Here is a 21,877-nt window from a genome sequence, read left to right on the forward strand (position 1 = left end):
CCAGGGCCTGATAATCTCCATCCAAGGCTACTAAAGGAGACAGCTATGGAAATTGTGGATGTGTTGGTTATCATCTTCCAAACTTCTGTCGATTCTGGAACAGTCCCGACAGATTGGAGGTGGGAAATGCAACTCCACCATTTAAAAAAGGGAGGAGGGAGAAAACAGGGAATTACAGACCGGTTAGACTCAGGTCAGTGGGAGAGAAAATGCTGGAGTCTGTGATAAAGGATGTGGTAACAGGACACTTAGAAAATATCAACGGGATTAGACAAAGCCAACATGGATTTATGAAAAGGAAATAGTGTTTGACAAACCTACTGGAGATCTATTTGAGGACATAACTAGCAGAACAGATAAGGGAGAAGCAGTGTGTGTGTGGTGTATTTGGATTTTCAGAAAGCTTTTGATAAAGTCCCAGATAACATGTTAGTGTGTAAAATTAAAGCACATGAGGGTGTGGTTGATATATTGGCATGGATTGAGAATTGGTTAGCAGACAGCAAACAGAGGATGAACAAATGGGCCTCTTTTGCAGGGGGAAGCGGTGACTATTGGGGTACTGCAGGGATCAGTTCCTGGGCCCAGCTGTTCAGAATATATATCAATTATGTGGATGAGTGCACCAAATATAATATTGCCAAGTTTGTTGATAATGGAAAACTAGGTGGCAAGGAGAGTGGTGAGGAGGGTGTAAAGAGTCATCTAGGAGATTTCAATAGGTTGAGTGAGTGGGCAGATGCAGTATAACGTGGATAAGGGTGAAGTTATCCACTTTGGGAGGAAAAACAGACTGGCAGAGTGTTATTAAAATGGTGATAGATTGGGGAATGTTGATGTACAAAGGGACCTGGGTGTCCTTGTACACCAGCCACTGAAAGCCAGCTTGCAGGTGCAGCAAGCAGTGAAAGAGGCAAATGGTATGTTGGCCTTCATTGTGAGAGGACTTGAGTACAGGAGCAAGGACATCTTACTGCAGCTGTACAGGGCCTTGGTGAGACCACACCTGGAGTATTGTGTGCACTTTTGGTCTCCTTACCTGAGAAAGGATATACTTACCATAGAGGGAGGGCAGTGAAGGTTCACCAGGCTGATTCCTGGGGTGGCAGGATTGTCGTATGAGGAGAGGTTGAGTCAGCTAGGCCCTGTATTGACTGGAGTTTAGAAGAATGAGAGGGGATCTTATTGATATGTGTAAAATTTGACAGGGATGGACAGACTGAATGCAGGGACAATGTTTCCTCTAGCTGGTTGGGGGGGTCTAGAACAAGAGGTCACAATCTCAGGAGGCGGGGTAGGCTATTTAGGGCCGAGATGCGGAGAAACTTCTTCACTCAGACGGTGGTGAAGTGGTGGAATTCTCTCGCGTAGAGGCCAAGTCACTGAATATATTTCAGAAAGAAATAGATTTCTAAACTGAAAAGGCATCAGGGACATGGGGATAGAGCGAGAGTAAGGCATTGAGATACAGGAACAAGCACGGTCATTCTGAATGGCAGAGCAGGTTTGAAGGCCAAATACCCTTCACCTGACTCTAATTTTCTATGCTTCTATCTTTCCATATGGCCCCATTTGAAAGACAGCATCTGCAAGAGTGCAGCAGTCCCTCAGTACTGACCCTCTGACAGTACAGCACTCCCTCAGTACTGACCCGCTGACAGTACAGCACTCCCTCAGTACTGACCCTCTGACAGTGCAGCACTCCCTCAGTACTGACCCTCTGACATGTAGCACTCCCTCAGTACTGACCCTCTGACAGTGCAGCACTCCCTCAGTACTGACCCTCTGACAGTGCAGCACTCCCTCAGTACTGACCCTCCGACAGTGCAGTGCTCCCTCAGTACTGACACTCTGACAGTGCAGCACTCCCTCAGTACTGACCCTCTGACAGTGCAGCGCTCCCTCAGTACTGACCCTCCGACAGTGCAGTGCTCCCTCAGTACTGACCCTCTGACAGTGCAGCATTCCCTCAGTACTGACCCTCTGACAGTGCAGCACTCCCTCAGTACTGACCCTCTGACAGTGCAGCACTCCCTCAGTACTGACCCTCTGACAGAGCAGCACTCCGTCAGTACTGACTCTCTGACAGTGCAGCACTCCGTCAGTACTGACCCTCTGACAGTGCAGCACTCCCTCATTACTGATGCACTGAAATGCGGCACGCCCTCATTACTGACCCTCTGACAGTGCAGCACCCCCCTCAGTACTGACCCTCTGACAGTGTAGCATTCCCTCAGTACTGACGCTCTGACCGTGCAGCACTCCATCAGTACTGACCCTCTGACAGTGCAGCACTCCCTCAGTACTGACCCTCTGACAGTGCAGCACTCCCTCATTACTGACCCTCTGACAGTGCGGCGCTCCCTCAGTACTGATGCACTGAAATGCGGCACTCCCTCAGTACTGACCATCCGACAGTGCAGCACTCCCTCATTACTGACCCTCTGACAGTACGGCGCTCCCTCAGTACTGACCCTCTGACAGTGCAGCATTCCCTCAGTACTGACCCTCTGACAGTGCAGCATTCCCTCAGTACTGACCCTCTGACAGTGCAGCATTCCCTCAGTACTAACCCTCTGACAGTGCAGCATTCCCTCAGTACTCACCCTCTGACAGTGCAGCACTCCCTCAGTACTGACCCTCTGACAGTGCAGCATTCCCTCAGTACTGACCCTCTGACAGTGCAGCATTCCCTCAGCACGGACCCTCTGACAGTGCAGCACTCCCAGTACTGAACCTCTGACAGTGCAGCATTCCCTCAGTACTGACCCTCCGACAGTGCAGCACTCCCTCAGTATTGACCCTCTGACAGTGCAGCATTCCCTCAGTACTGACCCTCTAACAGTGCAGCATTCCCTCAGTACTGACCCTCTGACAGTGCAGTACTCCCTCAGTACTGACGCACTGAAATGCGGCATTCCCTCAGTACTGACCCTCTGACAGTGCAGCGCTCCCTCAGTACTGAACCTCCGACAGTGCAGCACTCCCTCAGTACTGACTCTCTGACAATGCAGCGCTCCCTCAGTACTGAACCTCTGACAGTGCAGCAATCCCTCAGTACTGACCCTCTGACAGTGCAGCGCTCCCTCAGTACTGTCCCTCTGACAGTGCAGCACTCCCTCAGTACTGACCCTCCGACAGTGCAGCACTCACTCAGTACTGACCCTCTGACAGTGCAGCATTCCCTCAGTACTGACCCTCTGCCAGTGCAGCACTCCATCAGTACTGACCCTCTGACAGGGCAGCACTCCCTCAGTACTGACCCTCTGACAGTGCAGCACTCCCTCAGTACTGACCCTCTGACAGTGCAGCACTCCCTCAGTACTGACCCTCTGACAGTTCAGCATTCCCTCAGTACTGACCCTCTGACAGTGCAGCACTCCCTCAGTACTGACTCTATGACAGTGCAGCATTCCCTCAGTACTGACCCTCTGACAGTGCAGCCCTTCCTCAGTACTGACCCTCCCACAGTGCAGCACTCCCTCAGTACTGACCCTCTGACAGTGCAGCATTCCCTCAGTACTGACCCTCTGACAGTGCAGCATTCCCTCAGTACTGACCCTCTGACAGTGCAGCATTCCCTCAGTACTGACCCTCTGACAGTGCAGCGCTCCATCAGTACTGACCCTCCGACAGTGCAGTGCTCCCTCAGTACTGACCCTCTGGCAGTGCAGCACTCCCTTAGTACTGACCCTCTGACAGTGCAGCATTGCCTCAGTACTGACCCTCTGACAGTGTAGCACTCCCTCAGCACTGACCATCCAACAGTGCAGCACTCCCTCAGTACTGACCCTCTGACAGTGAGCCAATCCCTCAGTACTGACCCTCCAACAGTGCAGCACTCCCTCAGTACTGACCCTCTGACAGTGTAGCACTCCCTCAGTACTGACCCTCCAACAGGGCAGCACTCCCTCAGTACTGACCCTCCGACAGGGCAGCACTCCCTCAGTACTGACCCTCTGACAGTGCAGCACTCCCTCAGTACTGACCCTCCAACAGGGCAGCACTCCCTCAGTACTGACCCTCCGACAGGGCAGCACTCCCTCAGTACTGACCCTCTGACAGTGCAGCACTCCCTCAGTACTGACACTCTGGCCGTGAGGCACTCCCTCAGTACTGACCCTCTGACAGTGCAGCACTCCCTCAGTACTGTCCCTCTGACAGTGCAGCACTCCCTCAGTACTGTCCCTCTGACAGTGCAGCACTCCCTCAGTACTGACCCTCCAACAGTGCAGCACTCCCTCAGTACTGACCCTCTGACAGTGCAGCACTCCCTCAGTACTGACCCTCTGACAGTGCAGCACTCCCTCAGTACTGACCCACCGACAGTGCAGCAGTCCCTCAGTACTGACCCACCGACAGTGCGGCACTCCCTCAATACTGACCCACCGATAGTGCGGCAGTCCCTCAGTACTGACCCTCTGACAGTGTAGCACTCCCTCAGTACTGACTCTCTGACAGTGCAGCACTCCCTCAGTACTGACCCTCTGACAGTGCAGCGCTCCCTCATTACTGACCCTCTGACAGTGCAGCACTCCCTCAGTACTGACCCTCTGACAGTGCATCAATCCCTCAGTACTGACCCTCTGACAGTGCAGCACTCCCTCAGTACTGACCCTCTGACAGTGCAGCGCTCCCTCAGTACTGACCTCTGACAGTGCAGCACTCCCTCAGTACTGACCCTCTGACAGTGCAGCATTCCCTCAGTACTCACCCTCTGACAGTGCAGCACACCCTCAGTACTGAAACTCTGACAGTGCAGCACTCCCTCAGTACTGACCATCTAACAGTGCAACGTTCCCGCAGTACTGACCATTTAACAGTGCAGCACTCCCTCAGTAAAGACTTTCTGAATGTGCAGCACTCCCTCAGTACTGACCCTCTGACATGCAGCACTCCCTCAGTACTGACCCTCTGACAGTGCAGCACTCACTCAGTACTGACCATCCAACAGTGCAGCACACCCTCAGTACTGACCCTCTGACAGTGCAGCACTCTCTCAGTACTGACCCTCTGACAGGGCAGCAAACCCTCAGTACTGACCCTCCGACAGTGCAGCGCTCCCTCAGTACTGACCCTTTGACAGTGCAGCGCTCCCTCAGTACTGACCCTCCGACAGTGCAGCACTCCCTCAGTACTGACCATCTAACAGTGCAGCGCTCCCTCGGTACCGATAATCCAACAGTGCAGCACTCCCTCATTACTGACCCTCTGACGGTGCAGCACAACCTCAGTACTGACCCTCTGACAGTGCAGCACTCCCTCAGTTCTGACCCTCTGACATTGCAGCACTCCCTCAGTACTGACCATCCGACAGTGCAGTGCTCCCACAGTACTGTCCCTTAGACAGTACAGCACTCCTTCAGTACCGACACTCTGACAGTGCAGCACTCCCTCAGTACTGACCATCCGACAGTGCAGCGCTCCCACAGTACTGACCCTCAGACAGTACAGCACTCCTTCAGTACTGACCCTCCGACAGTGCTGCACTCCCTCAGTACTGACCCTCTGACAGTGCAGCACTCCCTCAGTACTGACCCTCTGACAGTGTAGCACTCCCTCAGCACTGACCATCCAACAGTGCAGCACTCCCTCAGTACTGACCCTCTGACAGTGCGGCAATCCCTCAGTACTGACCCTCCAACAGTGCAGCACTCCCTCAGTACTGACCCTCTGACAGTGTAGCACTCCCTCAGTACTGACCCTCCAACAGGGCAGCACTCCCTCAGTACTGACCCTCCGACAGGGCAGCACTCCCTCAGTACTGACCCTCTGACAGTGCAGCACTCCCTCAGTACTGTCCCTCTGACAGTGCAGCACTCCCTCAGTACTGTCCCTCTGACAGTGCAGCACTCCCTCAGTACTGACCCTCCAACAGTGCAGCACTCCCTCAGTACTGACCCTCTGACAGTGCAGCACTCCCTCAGTACTGACCCTCTGACAGTGCAGCACTCCCTCAGTACTGACCCACCGACAGTGCAGCAGTCCCTCAGTACTGACCCACCGACAGTGCGGCACTCCCTCAATACTGACCCACCGATAGTGCGGCAGTCCCTCAGTACTGACCCACTGACAGTGCGCCACTCCCTCAGTACTGACCCACCGACAGTGCAGCAGTCCCTCAGTACTGACCCTCCAACAGGGCAGCACTCCCTCAGTACTGACCCTCCGACAGGACAGCACTCCCTCAGTACTGACCTTCTGACAGTGCAGCGCTCCCTCAGTACTGACCCTCCGACAGGGCAGCACTCCCTCAGTACTGTCCCTCTGACAGTGCAGCACTCCCTCAGTGTAGTGCCCAGAATTAAACTGAACACTCCAGCTGACGTCTAACCCGTTCTGTTTAAATTAACTGCACTGTGATATAGCGCAAGATGAAATGATTGACCTTTCTCACCTGTAAGAGAATGTTGTATTCCCGACATTTCTGCTTCACCGTGGACAGCTGCAGGCTCTTGGTCAGCCTGCTGGACATGCTTTGCCAGATAGCCCTCCCCTTCTGATGTCCCACATCCAGGAGCAAACTGTATGTGATGTTGGCTTTGAGTTCGCCTGCCAAGACAGGGAGTGAAGATGGAGGAAATGTCATCAGTTTTAGTAGGTACTGAAGCATCGAACCCTCTCCAGCAGCGGCACACTGTGGCTGCAGTATCCATCGTCTCCCGAAAGCATTGCTTAGCCTTTGCAAAGACTAGCTCACCTCCAACCTGAACATCAAAGCAAAATATTGTGGATGCTGGGAATCTGAACCAAAAACAGAAAACACTGGGAAGACTCAGCAGGTCTGGCAGCATCTGCGGAGAGAGAAGCAGGGTTAACGTTTTGAGTCCGTGTGGCTCCTCAGAGCTCCGGTGTGTGGTACAGGTAAGGAGCATTATCTCTGTTTCTCTCTCCACACATGCTGCCAGACCAGATGAGTTTTTCCAGCATCTTCTGTTTTTAGTTCGCCTCCAACCTTGTCGAATTCTGGTCTCGACACTTCAAAAAGAACATCAAGACCTTGTAGTGCTGCAGCAGAGATTTACCTGATTGGTTCCAGGGAGGAGGGGGTCTGGTTCATGTGGAGAGACTGGAGAAACTGGGATGGTTCTCCTGAGGGCAGAGAAGGTTAAGGGGAGATTGAATCGAAGTGTTCAGAATTGAGAAGGATCTGAATAGAGTCAGTAAGGAGAAACTGTTTCTGCTGGCAGGAGGGACAGGAACCAGACAGGCACAGATTAAACTCGACACAGTATCCAAATATTTCAGAGGCTGGAAATGTGAATTAAAATCAAGAAAAAAACAGGTGCTGGAAACACTCAGCAGGTCAGGCAGCCTCTGTACAGAGAAACAGAACTTATGTTCATGTGGATGATCTTTTATCAGAACAGATTTAAGGTGAGCAGCAAATGAACTAGTGGGGCAGAGATGAGGGACCATGGGGCAGAATTCCTGCCTGTCAGGTGGGTGGGCACGCTCCAATCTCCGGTGGGCAGGGAGCTGATCCCCGCCGGAGAAGCAGGCCCCACCGCCATTTTAGGTGGGCCGGCCAATTAAAGCCCATCCGGTGGGATGCGCCATGCACTCCCTGTGCGGGCAGTGGAGGAGTGGGGGGGGGTTCCCCAAACGGGAGAGTGCTCTCTCTCCTGCTGGCACACAAAGGAGCCCACATCACCCTGAGGCTAAGTGCAGCCTCAGGGAGATCACTTCCACTTTGAAACATGTTCAAAATAGACAAAACAAACCTCCCTAACATGCCCCCCTCGTGTGACAATGTTACATGAGACGGGACATGTTCCTAATTTACACGATAACTTTATTAACATTTTTAAAAGCCTGCATGTAGCCTCACCCCACCGGGTGGATGGGGTTTCCTGTTTTCTCTATTCCCCGCCGGGGCTCCTGGACTGCCCACCAGCCTTAAGGTTGGACGGGCAGGTCCTTTAATTGTCTCAATGATCCTGTCAATGGTCTCGATTGGCCATTGACAGGTCGGCGGGCCCACAGCTGGTTTTGCTGCACCCCCCACTTCCTGAATATTTAAATGGGGCGGGATGACATCAGGGGTTCCGCCTGACATCACCCCACGTCATTTTACCCCTGGGTGAGCAGACCTCGCCGGTAACACACTGCCCTGTGTATTTTACACAGCGAATTGTTGTGATCTGGAAGGCACTGCCTGAAAGGGCAGTGGAAGCAGATTCACTAGGAACTCGCAAAAGGGGAAATACTTGAAGGGGAAACATTGTGGGGGAAGAGCCACAGGGAGTGAGATTAATTGGATTGTTAATCAATAGAGAAAAAGCAGACCCAATGGGCCAAATGGGATATGTCTTGAACAGAACTAACAACTCAAGACTGGGCATCCATGAGGCAGTGTGGGCCATCAGCAGCAGCAGAATTGTACTCTACACAATCTGTAACCTCATGGCCCAGCATATCCCCCACCCTACCATTACCATCAAGCCAGGGGGTTAACCCTGGTTCAATGAAGAGTGCAGGAGGGCATTTCAGGAGCAGCACCAGGCACACCTAAAAATGAGGTGTTAACCTGGTGAAGCTATAAAACAGGACTATTTGCATGCGAAACAGCGGAAGCAGCTAGTGATAGACAGAGCTAAGCAATCTCACAACGGATCAGATCTAAGCTCTGCAGTCCTGCCACATCCAGTCGTGAATGGTAATGGACAATTAAACAGCTCACTGGAGGAGGAGGCTCCACAAATATCCCCATCCTCAATGATGGGGGAGCCCAGCACATCAGTGCAAAACATCAGGCTGAAGCATTTGCTACAATCTTCAGCCAGAAGTGCCGAGTTAATGACCCATCTCAGCCTCCTCTGGAGGTCCCCAGCATCACAGATGCCAGTCTTCAGCCAATTCAATTCACTCCACGTGATATCAAGAAATGGCTGAAGACACCGGATACGGCAAAGGTTATGGGCCCTGACAATATTCCGGCAATAGTATTGAAGGCTTGTGCTCCAGAACTTGCCGCACTCCTAGCCAAACTGTTCCAGTACAGCTACAACACTGGCATCTACCCAGCTATGTGGAAAATTACCCAGGTATGTCCTGTACACAACAAGCAGGACAAATCCAACCCAGCCAATTACAGCCCCATCAGTCTACTCTCCATCACCAGTAAAGTAATGGAAGGGGTCATCCACAGTGCTGTCAAGTGGTTGTGGGCTTGGAAGGTGCTGCCTAAGGAGCCTTGATTCCTGCAGTGCATCTTGGAGATGCTACACATAGCTGCTACTGTGCGTTGGTAGTCAAAAGTGGGGATGTTCACTAATAATTGCACCATGTTCAGTACCATTTACCATTCTTTAGATACAGAAGCAGCCCATGTCCAAATGCAGCAAGACCTAGACAATATCCAGGCTTTGCCTGACAAGTGGCAAGTAACATTCACACCACACAAGTGTCAGGCAATGACCATCTCCAACAAGAGAGAAGCTAACAATCGCCCCTTGACGTGCCATGGCATTACCATCACTGAATCCCCCACTATCAACATCCTGGGGTTACCAGAAACTGAACTGGACCAGCCATATAAATACTGTGGCTACAGGAGCAGGACAGAGGCTAGGAATCCTGCGGTGAGTCACTCACCTCCTGACTCCCCAAAGCCTGTCCACCATCTACAAGGCACAAGTCAGGAGTGGGATGGAATACTCCACACATGTCTGAAAGAGTGCAGCTCCCACAACACTCAAGAGGCTTGACCACGCCCAGAAAAATAGCCCGCTTGATTGGCACCTACAAACATTCACTCTCTCCACCACCTCATTCATTAGCACCTTCCAAACCCATGGCCACAATGATCTAGAAGGACAAGGTCAGCAGATACAGGGGAATACCACCACCTGGAAGTTCCCCTCCAGGTCACTCACCATACTGACTTGGAAATATAACGCCGTTCATTCACAGTTGCTGGATCAAAATCCTGGAAATCCCTCCTTAACAGCACTGCGGGTGTATCTACACCACAGGGACTGCGGAGGTTGAGAGAGGCACTCACCACCACGTCCAATCCAGTTGATTGGCTCGAGTAAGATGTTTGTGGTTTCAAACCCATTCAAGAATCTGAAGCACAAAATCTCAGCTGAGGGAGCACTGCACTGGCCTAAGGTTAATACTGAGGGAGCGCTGCATTGTCAAAAGCTCAGTACTGAGGGACTGCTGTACTGTTGGAGTGTCAATACTGAGGGAGTGCTGCATTGTCGCAATGTCAGTACTGAATGAGCTCCACACTGTCAGAAGGGGTGACGCTCTGTCTGATGGACAGTATTGAGGGAGTGTGCCACTGTCAGAGGGTTACTGCTGTGGGAATGTCACACTGTCAAAGGGTCTGTACTGCGGGAGGACTGCACTGTCAGAGGGTCAGTACTGAGGGAGTGCTGCAGTGTCGGAGGGTCAGTACTGAGGGAGTGATGCACTGTCAGAGGGTCAGTACTGAGGGAATGCTGAACTGTCGGAGGGTCAGTACTGAGGGAGTGCTGCACCGTCAGAGGGTCAGTACTGAGGGAGTGCCGCACTGTCAGAGGGTCAGTACTGAGGGAGTGCTGCACAGTCGGAGGGTCAGTACTGACAGAGCACTGCACTATCGGAGGGTCAGTAATGAGGGAGTGCTGCACTGTCAGAGGGTCAGTAATGTGGGAGTGCTGCACTGTCAGAGGGCCAGTACCGAGGAATCGCTGCGCTGTCGGAGGATCAGTATTGAGGAAGCACTGCACTGTCAGAGGGTCAGTGTGAGGGAGCGCTGCACTCTCAGAGGGTCAGTTTGAGGGAGCAATGCACTGTCAGAGGGTCAGTGCTGAGGGAGCACAGCACTGTCAAAGGGTCAATACTGAGGGAGTGCTGCAGTGTCAGAGGGTCAGTACTGAGGGAATGCTGCAGTGTCAGAGGGTCAGTACTGAGGGAGTGCTGAACTGTCAGAGGGTCAGTACTGAGGGAGTGCTGCGCTGTCAGAGGGTCAGTACTGAGGGAGTGCTGCAGTGTCAGAGGGTCAGTACTGAGGGAGTGCTGAACTGTCAGAGGGTCAGTACTGAGGGAGCGCTGCACTGTCAGAGGGTCAGTACTGAGGGAGTGCCGCACTGTCAGAGGGTCAGTACTGAGGGAGAGCCACACTGTCGAAGGGTCAGTGGTGAGGGAGTGCTGCACTGTCGGATGGTCAGTACTGAGGGAGAGCTACACTGTCAGATGGTCAGTACTGAGCGAATGCTGCACTGTCAGAGGGTCAGTACTGAGGGAATGCTGCACTGTCAGAGGGTCAGTACTGAGGGAGTGCTGCACTGTCGGAGGGTCAGTACTGAGGGAGCGCTGCACTGTCAGAGGGTCAGTACTGAGGAAGCGCTGTACTGTCAGAGGGTCAGTACTGAGGGAGCGCTGCACTGTCAGAGGGTCAGTACTGAGGGAGTGCTGCACTGTCAGAGGGTCAGTACTGAGGGAGTGCTGCACTGTCAGAGGGTCAGTACTGAGGGAGTGCTGCACTGTCAGAGGGTCAGTACTGAGGGAGTGCTGCACTGTCAGAGGGTCAGTACTGAGGGAGTGCTGCACTGTCAGAGGGTCAGTACTGAGGGAGCAGTGCACTGTCGGAGGGTCAGTACTGAGGGAGTGCTACACTGTCAGAGGGTCAGTAGTGAGGGAGCACTGCACTGTCGGAGGGTCAGTACTGAGGGAGTGCTACACTGTCAGAGGGTCAGTACTGAGGGAGTGCTGCACTGTCAGAGGGTCAGTACTGAGGGAGCAACAGTCTGCGAGAAATTCCACCTTTTGAGTGAGGCAGTTAACTGAATCTGCCGTCTCAGATTCTCAAAATCGATCTCAGAGCTGCTCTTGGAAGAGGAGGGGGCTGATTTTGCCCCATGTGTGTGAGGGCCAACACTTCTCACTCAACCAAAGTGTGTGAGAGAAAGCTTCTGGGAGCTTACTTTGTGCATATTTGCTGCCATGTTTCTTACACTGCAACACTGATGTCACTTCGAAAAGTATTGCAAAGCACTTCTGACTATTGTGAGATAGTGTTTGGAGCTGACACTTTCTTTAGGGGCATCGAGGGAAGGGCAATAAATCCTATCACTTCCAGAAATGCCCACATCACGGAGGCTGCATCATAAAATTCCACGACATGAATGTCGATGAGCAGGCCAGCAGAGACATGCTGAGCTAGGTTCAGCTGCACCCATGCTCACGCTGGACCCTAGCTCATCACCTGAGTGCTCCTCGGCAGGGAGGGGGAACAGGCAGCATCTGCGGCACAGCAAGACTCCACAATGCCCATGTCAGCGCTGTCCCGTGAACATATACCAAATAGCACCCTCCCTATCTCTGTTACCTCCTCCCTATCTCTATAACCTCCTCCAACCCCTACAGCCCTCCCTATCTCTATAACCTCCTCCAACCCCTACAGCCCTCCCTATCTCTGTAACCTCCTACAGCCCCTACACCCCTCCCTATCTCTGTAACCTCCTCCAGCCCCCTACACCCCTCCCTATCTCTGTAACCTCCTCCAGCCCCTACATCCCTCCCTATCTCTGTAACCTCCTCCAGCCCCTACACCCCTCCCTATCTCTGCACCCTCCTCCAGCCTCTACACCCCTCCCTATCTCTGTAACCTCCTCCAGCCCCTACACCCCTCCCTATCTCTGTAACCTCCTCCAGCCCCTACACCCATCCCTATCTCTGTAACCTCCTCCAGCCCCTACACCCCTCCCTATCTCTGTAACCTCCTCCAGCCCCTACAACCCTCCCTATCTCTGTAACCTCCTCCAGCCCCTGACACCCCTCCCTATCTCTGTAACCTCCTCCAGCCCCTGACATCCCTCCCTATCTCTGTAACCTCCTCCAACGCCCTCAGATCTCTGCGTTCCTCCAATTCAGGCCTCTTGAGCATCCCCAGGTTTCCATCGCTCCACCATTGGCAGCCGTGCCTTCAGCTGTCTGGGTCTCTAGCTCTAGAATTCCCTCCTTGAACCTTTCCCTCTCTCCTCCTTTGGCTGTCAGGGCCCCGAGCTCTGGAATTCCCGCCTCTTTCTCTGCTCCTTGAAGAGGAGAGTTTTTGCTTGCCTCTCCCAATACCTCGTCATGTGACTCAGGCCCTTCTGCTTTCTGATAGATGCTCCTGGAATGTTTATGTTAAAGGCAGAAAATCATTCCGAGTCATTTGATCATTGATGCTGGTGTTCACTGGCCACAACTCACCCCAGTTATCGGCCACAAGTCTTGACATTGTGAAACACACGGTGATGTTACCGAGTGGTCTATTTGGTAGGGTGCGTCGGTGACATTCGTAAGCCTCAAAGGGGATTTGCTGTGGGTTGACTGCAAATGTGATGGAGACATTCAGGACAGGTCGGGAGCTGCCAAGAACGAGATAGAGGGAGACGTTAGACACAGGATCAGCAATAGCTTCACATTGTGAAGGAATGTGAATTGGTGAGTGCAGTACACGAGGGAGTACTGAGATCTCATGGAATTGTCACTCAGAGTCTTGTGTTCCCCTGTTTGAATGTACAGTTTGCATATTCTCAAAGGCTGTGGGTAGCAGTGGACCTGAGAGATCCCATGGCCACTATTTCAAAGGAAAGCAGGGCAGCTGCTCAAGATTTATCACTTAACCAACATCAGAAAAACCCCTTGCTGATTGCTGGTTTGTTGTGTGCTAATTGGCCGCTCTGTTCCCGACATTACTGCAAAAAGTCACTCACTGACTGCAAATCAGTTTGGGACAGTGAAAGGCACCATCTAAATGCAGACGGTTATTTTTGTATCTATGCTTGGATGTGCTGGGGGTGGTCGAGTTTATGGAGTTGACGCTTGGGTGCAAGTTGAATCCTGTTGTGGCTGAGGAGCATCAAACATAAACATGTTTTCATTTCTGAATAAAACTTGGAAAAAATCTGCTGTAAGAGAAACTGCATGTCAGGCAGCACTTCAGCAACAGTTCCTGCCTGGAGGCTGGTAACTCCCATTCACCTGAAAGTGACCCTCACTGATGAACAGGAAGCAAAGTGAGCACTGCTGGCTTGCTCAAGGCTGCAGAACGGGATCAAAGACAACAGTGGGTGTTAAACAGCCAGACGAAGTGAAGGATAAATGGGATTAGACAGGGGGTGAAATGTTGCTTCGCTATCTGCATCTAAGACTTGTGGTTTGTGTTCCAATATTCTCTGTGATCTGGATGTAACTGAAACTAGAACAAGTCCTGAGTTAAAGGACAAAACTCTACCAGCTAAGTTTGTTCAATACATGGATTAACTAATTAAATTAAAAAGAAACCACATTCTCCCTGATGACAGACCAGGTGATGTGCTGCTTGTGAATAGCAGTGTGTGCATTTATTATATGTATATGTATATGTATATATAGAGAGAGATAACGTATATATCGGACAGAGTTACATGAAGCCGAGGGAGAGACACCAGCCCACCAGACAGAATGCAGATCAATACCGAAAAACTGTCACTGTCCCGAGAGCTCCAACCACCAGGTCAGTCAGCAGATCCCCACTCACGTCCATCACACCGCTGAGAGACTGCCCAAAGTACTTCAGGCCGGGGGAAAGCTTCACACCTTCAATGCGCTGGAAAAAACAACAGTTGGCAGTCAGAGAGGACACAGGCAGACAGGTAGGAGGAGATGGCAAGACACCCCTCCCTCTCTCTGTACCCTCCTCCAGCACTTACAGCCCTCCCTATCTCTGTAACCTCCTCCCTATCTCTGTAACCTCCTCCAGCCCCTACACCCCTCCCTATCTCTGTAACCTCCTCCAGCACTTACAGCCCTCCCTATCTCTGTAACCTCCTCCAGCCCCTACACCCCTCCCTATCTCTGCAACCTCCTCCAGCCCCTGCACCCCTCCCTATCTCTGCAACCTCCTCCAGCCCCTATACCCCTCCCTATCTCTGTAACCTCCTCCAGCCCCTGCACCCCTCCCGATCTCTGTAACCTCCTCCAGCACTTACAGCCCTCCCTATCTCTGTAACCTCCTCCAGCACTTACAGCCCTCCCTATCTCTGTAACCTCCTCCAGCCCCTACACCCCTCCCTATCTCTGCAACCTCCTCCAGCCCCTATACCCCTCCCTATCTCTGTAACCTCCTCCAGCCCCTGCACCCCTCCCGATCTCTGTAACCTCCTCCAGCACTTACAGCCCTCCCTATCTCTGTAACCTCCTCCAGCCCCTACACCCCTCCCTATCTCTGTAACCTCCTCCAGCCTCTACACCCCTGCCTATCTCTGTAACCTCCTCCAGCCCCTACAACCCTCCCTATCTCTGTACCCTCCTCCAGCCCCTACACCCCTCCCTATCTCTGTAACCTCCTCCAGCCCGACACTCCTTCCTATCTCTGTAACCTCCTCCAGCCCCTACACCCCTCCCTATCTCTGTAACCTCCTCCAGCACTTACAGCCCTCCCTATCTCTGTACGCTCCTCCAGCCCCTACACCCCTCCCTATCTCTGTAACCTCCTCCAGCCACTACACCCCTCCCTCTCTCTGTACCCTCCTCCAGCACTTACAGCCCTCCCTATCTCTGTAACCTCCTCCCGATCTCTGTAACCTCCTCCCGATCTCTGTAACCTCCTCCCTATCTCTGTAACCTCCTCCAGCCCCTACAACCCTCCCTATCTCTGTACCCTCCTCCAGCACTTACAGCCCTCCCTATCTCTGTAACCTCCTCCCGATCTCTGTAACCTCCTCCAGCCCCTACAACCCTCCCTATCTCTGTACCCTCCTCCAGCACTTACAGCCCTCCCTATCTCTGTACACTCCTCCAGCCCCTACACCCCTCCCTCTCTCTGTACCCTCCTCCAGCACTTACAGCCCTCCCTATCTCTGTAACCTCCTCCCTATCTCTGTAACCTCCTCCAGCCCCTATACCCCTCCCTATCTCTGTAACCTCCTCCCTATCTCTGTAACCTCCTCCAGCCCCTATACCCCTCCCTATCTCTGTAACCTCCTCCCTATCTCTGTACCCTCCTCCAGCCCCTACACCCCTCCCTCTCTCTGTACCCTCCTCCAGCCCCTACACCCCTCCCTCTCTCTGTACCCTCCTCCAGCCCCTACAACCCTCCCTCTCTCTGTACCCTCCTCCAGCACTTACAGCCCTCCCTATCTCTGTACACTCCTCCAGCCCCTATACCCCTCCCTCTCTCTGTAACCTCCTCCAGCCCGTACACCCCTCCCTGTCTCTGTAACCTCCTCCAGCCCCTACACCCCTCCCTATCTCTGTAACCTCCTCCAGCACTTACAGCCCTCCCTATCTCTGTAACCTCCTCCAGCACCTACACCCCTCCCTATCTCTGTAACCTCCTCCAGCCCCTACACCCCTCCCTATCTCTGTAACCTCCTCCAGCACTTACAGCCCTCCCTATCTCTGTACGCTCCTCCAGCCCCTACACCCCTCCCTATCTCTGTAACCTCCTCCAGCACCTACAACCCTCCCTATCTCTTTAACCTCCTCCAGCCCCTACACCCCTCCCTATCTCTGTAACCTCCTCCAGCACTTACAGCCCTCCCTATCTCTGTAACCTCCTCCCTATCTCTGTAACCTCCTCCAGCCCCTACACCCCTCCCTATCTCTGTACCCTCCTCCAGCTCCTACAGCCCTCCCTATCTCTGTAACCTCCTCCAGCCCCTACACCCCTCCCTATCTCTGTAACCTCCTACAGCCCCTACACACCTCCCTACCTCTGTAAACTCCTCCAGCTCCTACACCCCTCCCTATTTCTGTAACCTCCTCCAGCCCCTACACCCCTCCCTATCTCTGTAACCTCCTCCAGCACTTACAGCCCTCCCTATCTCTGTAACCTCCTCCCGATCTCTGTAACCTCCTCCAGCCCCTACACCCCTCCCTATCTCTGTAACCTCCTCCAGCCACTACACCCCTCCCTATCTCTGTAACTCCTCCAGCCCCTACACCCCTCCCTATCTGTGTAACCTCCTCCAGCACTTACAGCCCTCCCTATCTCTGTAACCTCCTCCAGCCCCTACACCCCTCCCTATCTGTGTAACCTCCTCCAGCCACTACAACCCTCCCTATCTCTGTAACCTCCTCCAGCCCCTACACCCCTCCCTATCTCTGTACCCTCCTCCAGCCCCTACACCCCTCCCTATCTGTGTAACCTCCTCCAGCCCCTACACCCCTCCCTATCTCTGTAACTCCTCCAGCCCCTACACCCCTCCCTATCTGTGTAACCTCCTCCAGCCCCTACACCCCTCCCTATCTCTGTAACCTCCTCCAGCCCCTACACCCCTCCCTATCTCTGTACCCTCCTCCAGCCCCTACAACCCTCCCTATCTCTGTAACCTCCTCCAGCCCCTACAACCCTCCCTATCTCTGTACCCTCCTCCAGCCCCCTACAATCCATCCCTATCTCTGTAACCTCCACCTGCCCCTACACCCCTCCCTATCTTTGTAACCTCCTCCAGCCACTGCACCCCTCCCTATCTCTGTAACATCCTCCAGCCCGACACTCCCCCCATCTCTGAAACCTCCTCCAGCCCCTACAACCCTCCCTATCTCTGTAACCTCCTCCAGACCCTACAACCCTCCCTATGTCTGTAACCTCCTCCAACCCCTACACCCCTCCCTATCTCTGTAACCTCCTCCAGCCCCTACAACCCTCCCTATCTCCGTAACCTCCTCCAACCCCTACAGCCCTCCCTATCTCTGTAAACTCCTCCAGCCTCTACACCCCTCCCTATCTCTGTAACTTCCTCCAGCCCCTACACCCCTCACTATCTCTGTAACCTCCTCCCTATCTCAGTAAGCTCCTTCAGCCTCTACAACCCTCCCTATCTCTGTAACCTCCTGCAGCCCCTACAACCCTCCCTATCTCTGTAAACTCCTCCCTATCTCTGTAACCTCCTCCAGCCCAACACTCCTCCCTATCTCTGTAACCTCCTCCAGCCTCTGCAACCCTCCCTATCTCTGTAAACTCCTCCAGCCCCTACAGCCCTCCCTATCTCTGTACCCTCCTCCAGCCCCTACACCCCTCCCTATCTCAGTAAACACCTCCAGCCCCTACAACTCTCCCTATCTCTGTAACCTCCTCCAGCCCCTACAACCCTCCCTATCTCAGTAAACACCTCCAGCCCCTACAACCTTCGTATCTCTGGAACATCCTCCAGCCTCTACACCCCTGCCTATCTCTGTAACCGCCTCCAGCCCCTACAACCCTCCCTATCTCTGTAAACTCCTCCAGCCCCCACAACCCTCCCTATCTCTGTAACCTCCTCCAGCCCCTACACCCCTCCCTATCTCTGAAACCTCCTCCAGCCTCTACAGCCCTCCCTATCTCTGTACCCTCCTCCAACCCCTACACCCCTCCCTATCTCTGTAACCTCCTCCCTGTCTCTGTGACCTCCTCCAGCCACTACAAACCTCCCTATCTCTGTAACCTCCTCCAGTCCCTACTCCCCTCCCTATCTCTGTAACCTCCTCCAGCCCCTACACCCCTCCCTATCTCTGTAACCTCCTCCAACGCAACACTCCTCGCTATCTCTGTAACCTCCTCCAGTCCGACACTCCTCCCTATCTCTGTAACCTCCTCCAGCCCCTTCAACCCTCCCTATCTCTGTAACCTCCTCAAGCCCCTACACCCCTCCCTATCTCTGTAACCTCCTCCAGCCCGACGCTCCTCCTTATCTCTGTAACCTCCTCCAGCCCGACACTCCTCCCTATCGCTGTAAACTCCTCCAGCCCCTACATCCCTCCCTATCTCTGTAACCTCCTCCAGCCCCTACAACCCTCCCTATATCTGTAACCTCCTACAGCACCTACACCCCTCCCTATCTCTGTAACCTCCTCCAGCCCCTACACGCCTCCCAATCTCCGTAACCTCCTCCTGCCCCTACACCCCTCCCTATTTCAGAAACCTCCTCCAGCCCCTACACCCCTCCTTATATCTGTAACCTCCTCCAGCCCCTACAACCCTCCCTATATCTGTAACCTCCTCCAGCACCTACACCCCTCCCTATCTCTGTAACCTCCTCCAGCCCCTACACGCCTCCCAATCTCTGTAACCTCCTCCAGCCCCTACACCCCTCCCTATTTCAGAAACCTCCTCCAGCCGCTCCCCCCTCCCTATCTCTGTAACCTCCTCCAGCCTCTACAACCCGCCCTATATCTGTAACCTCCTCCGGCCCCTACAACCCTCCCTATCTCTGTAACCTCCTCCAGCCACTACACCCCTCCCTACCTCTGTAACCTCCTCCAGCCCCTACACCCCTCCCTACCTCTGTAACCTCCTCCAGCTCCTACACCCCCCCCCTATCTCTGTAATCTCCTCCAGCCCCCTTCACCCTCCTTATCTCTGTAAACTCCTCCAGCCCCTACACCCCTCCCTATCTCTGTAACCTCCTCCAGCCTCTACATCCCTCCCTATCTCAGTAACCTCCTCCCTGTCCCTGTAACCTCCTCCAGCCGCTACAACGCTCCCTATCTCTGTAACCTCCTCCAGCCCCTACACCGCTCCCCATTTCTGTAACCTCCTCCAGCCCATACAACCCTCCCTATCTCTGTAACGTCCTCCCTGTCTCTGTAACCTCCTCCCTATCTCAGTAACCTCCTCCAGCCCCGACAACCCTCCCTATCTCTGTAATGTCCTCCCTATCTCTGTAACCTCCTCCAGCCCGACACTCCCCCCTATATCTGTAACCTCCTCCAGCCCCTGCAACCCTCCCTATCTCTGTAACCTCCTCCAGCCCCTACACCCCTCCCTATCTCTGTAACCTCCTCCAGCCCGACACTCCTCCCTATCTCTGTAACCTCCTCCAGCCCCTACAACCGTCCCTATCACTGTAACCTCCTCCAGCCCCTATACCCTCCCTATCTCTGTAACGTCCTCCAGCCCCTTCAACCCTCCCTATCTCTGTAAGCTCCTCCAGCCCTTACACCCCTGCCTATCTCTGTAACCTCCTCCAGGCCCCTACATCCTTCCCTATCTCTGTAACCTCCTCCAGACCCTACACCCCTCCCTATCTCTTTAACATCCTCCAGCCTCTACACCCCTGCCTATCTCTGTAACCTCCTCCAGCCCCTACATCGCTCCCTATATCTGTAACCTCCTCCATCCCCTACACCCCTCCCTATCTCTGAAACCTCCTCCTGCTCCTACACCCCTCCCTATCTCTGTAACCTCCTTCAGCCCCGACAACACTCCCTATCTCTGTAACCTCCTCCAGCCCCTACACCCCTCACTATCTTTGTAAACTCCTCCAGCCCCTACAGCCCTCCCTATCTCAGTAAACTCCTCCAGCCTCTACAACCCTCCCTATCTCTGTAACATCCTCCAGCCCCTACAGCCCTCCCTATCTCTGTAACCTCCTCCAGCCTCTACACCCCTCCCTATCTCTGTAACCGCCTCCAGCCCTACAACCCTCCCTATCTCTGTAACCTCCTCAATATCTCTGTAACCTCCTCCAGCCCCCACAACCCTCCCTATCTCTGAAACCTCCTCCAGCCTCTACACCCCTCCTTATCTCTGTAACCTCCTCCCTGTCTCTGTGACCTCCTCCAGCCCCTACAACCCTCCCTATTTCTGTAACATCCTCCAGTCCCTACTCCCCTCCCTTTCTCTGTAACCTCCTCCAACCCAACACTCCTCGCTATCTCTGTAACCTCCTCCAGCCCGACACTCCTTCCTATCTCTGTAACCTCCTCCAGTCCGACATTCTTCCCTATCTCTGTAACCTCCTCCAACCCCTACAGCCCTCCCTATCTCTGTAACCTCCTCCAGCCCCTACACCCCTCCCGATCTCTGTAACCTCCTCCAGCCCCTACAACCCTCCCTATCTCTGTAACCTCCTCCAGCCCCTTCAACCCTCCCTATCTCTGTAACCTCCTGCTGCCCCGACAACACTCCCTATCTCTGTAACCTCCTCCAGCCCCTACACCCCTCCCTATCTCTGTAACCTCCTCAAGCCCGACACTACTCGCTATCTCTGTAATTTCCTCCAGCCCGACACTCCTCCCTATCTCTGTAACCTCCACTAGCCCGACACTCCTCCCTATCGCTGTAACCTCTTCCAGCCCCTACATCCCTCCCTATCTCTGTAACCTCCTCCAGCCCCTACACCCCTCCCGAACTCTGTAACCTCCTCCAGCCCCTACACCCGTCCCTATCTCTGTAACCTCCTCCAGCCCCTACAACCCTCCCTATATCTGTAACCTCCTCCAGCACCTACACCCCTCCCTATCTCTGTAACCTCCTCCAGCCCCTACACGCCTCCCCATCTCTGTAACATCCTCCAGCCCCTACACCCCTCCCTATCTCAGAAACCTCCTCCAGCCCCTACACCCCTCCCTATCTCTGTAACCTCCTCCAGCCACTACACCCCTCCCTATCTCTGTAACCTCCTCCAGCCCTCCACCCCTCCCTATCTGTGTAACCTCCTCCAGCACTTACAGCCCTCCCTATCTCTGTAACCTCCTCCAGCCCCTACACCCCTCCCTATCTGTGTAACCTCCTCCAGCCACTACAACCCTCCCTATCTCTGTAACCTCCTCCAGCCCCTACACCCCTCCCTATCTCTGTACCCTCCTCCAGCCCCTACACCCCTCCCTATCTGTGTAACCTCCTCCAGCCCCTACACCCCTCCCTATCTCTGTAACTCCTCCAGCCCCTACACCCCTCCCTATCTGTGTAACCTCCTCCAGCCCCTACACCCCTCCCTATCTCTGTAACCTCCTCCAGCCCCTACACCCCTCCCTATCTCTGTACCCTCCTCCAGCCCCTACAACCCTCCCTATCTCTGTAACCTCCTCCAGCCCCTACAACCCTCCCTATCTCTGTACCCTCCTCCAGCCCCCTACAATCCATCCCTATCTCTGTAACCTCCACCTGCCCCTACACCCCTCCCTATCTTTGTAACCTCCTCCAGCCACT

At 53.8% G+C, this 21,877-nt stretch overlaps 1 protein-coding gene across 1 annotated transcript in view; it reads right to left on the reverse strand.

The window, feature by feature from the left end:
• The window catches only part of LOC121274761 (integrin alpha-M-like), a gene marked incomplete at both ends in the record, with an annotated part of 314,340 nt that overhangs the window by 100,011 nt on the left and 192,452 nt on the right, over window positions 1-21,877 (reverse strand). The window contains 3 exons of the mRNA XM_041182106.1: window positions 6,398-6,552; window positions 13,189-13,346; window positions 14,439-14,569. Of these exons, the coding sequence (XP_041038040.1) occupies window positions 6,398-6,552; window positions 13,189-13,346; window positions 14,439-14,569 (444 nt within the window). The remainder of the gene's footprint in view (window positions 1-6,397; window positions 6,553-13,188; window positions 13,347-14,438; window positions 14,570-21,877) is intronic.

The sequence above is a fragment of the Carcharodon carcharias genome, assembly GCF_017639515.1.
Source record: "Carcharodon carcharias isolate sCarCar2 chromosome 37 unlocalized genomic scaffold, sCarCar2.pri SUPER_37_unloc_9, whole genome shotgun sequence".
In the NCBI taxonomy this organism is placed as follows: Eukaryota; Metazoa; Chordata; class Chondrichthyes; order Lamniformes; family Lamnidae; genus Carcharodon; species Carcharodon carcharias.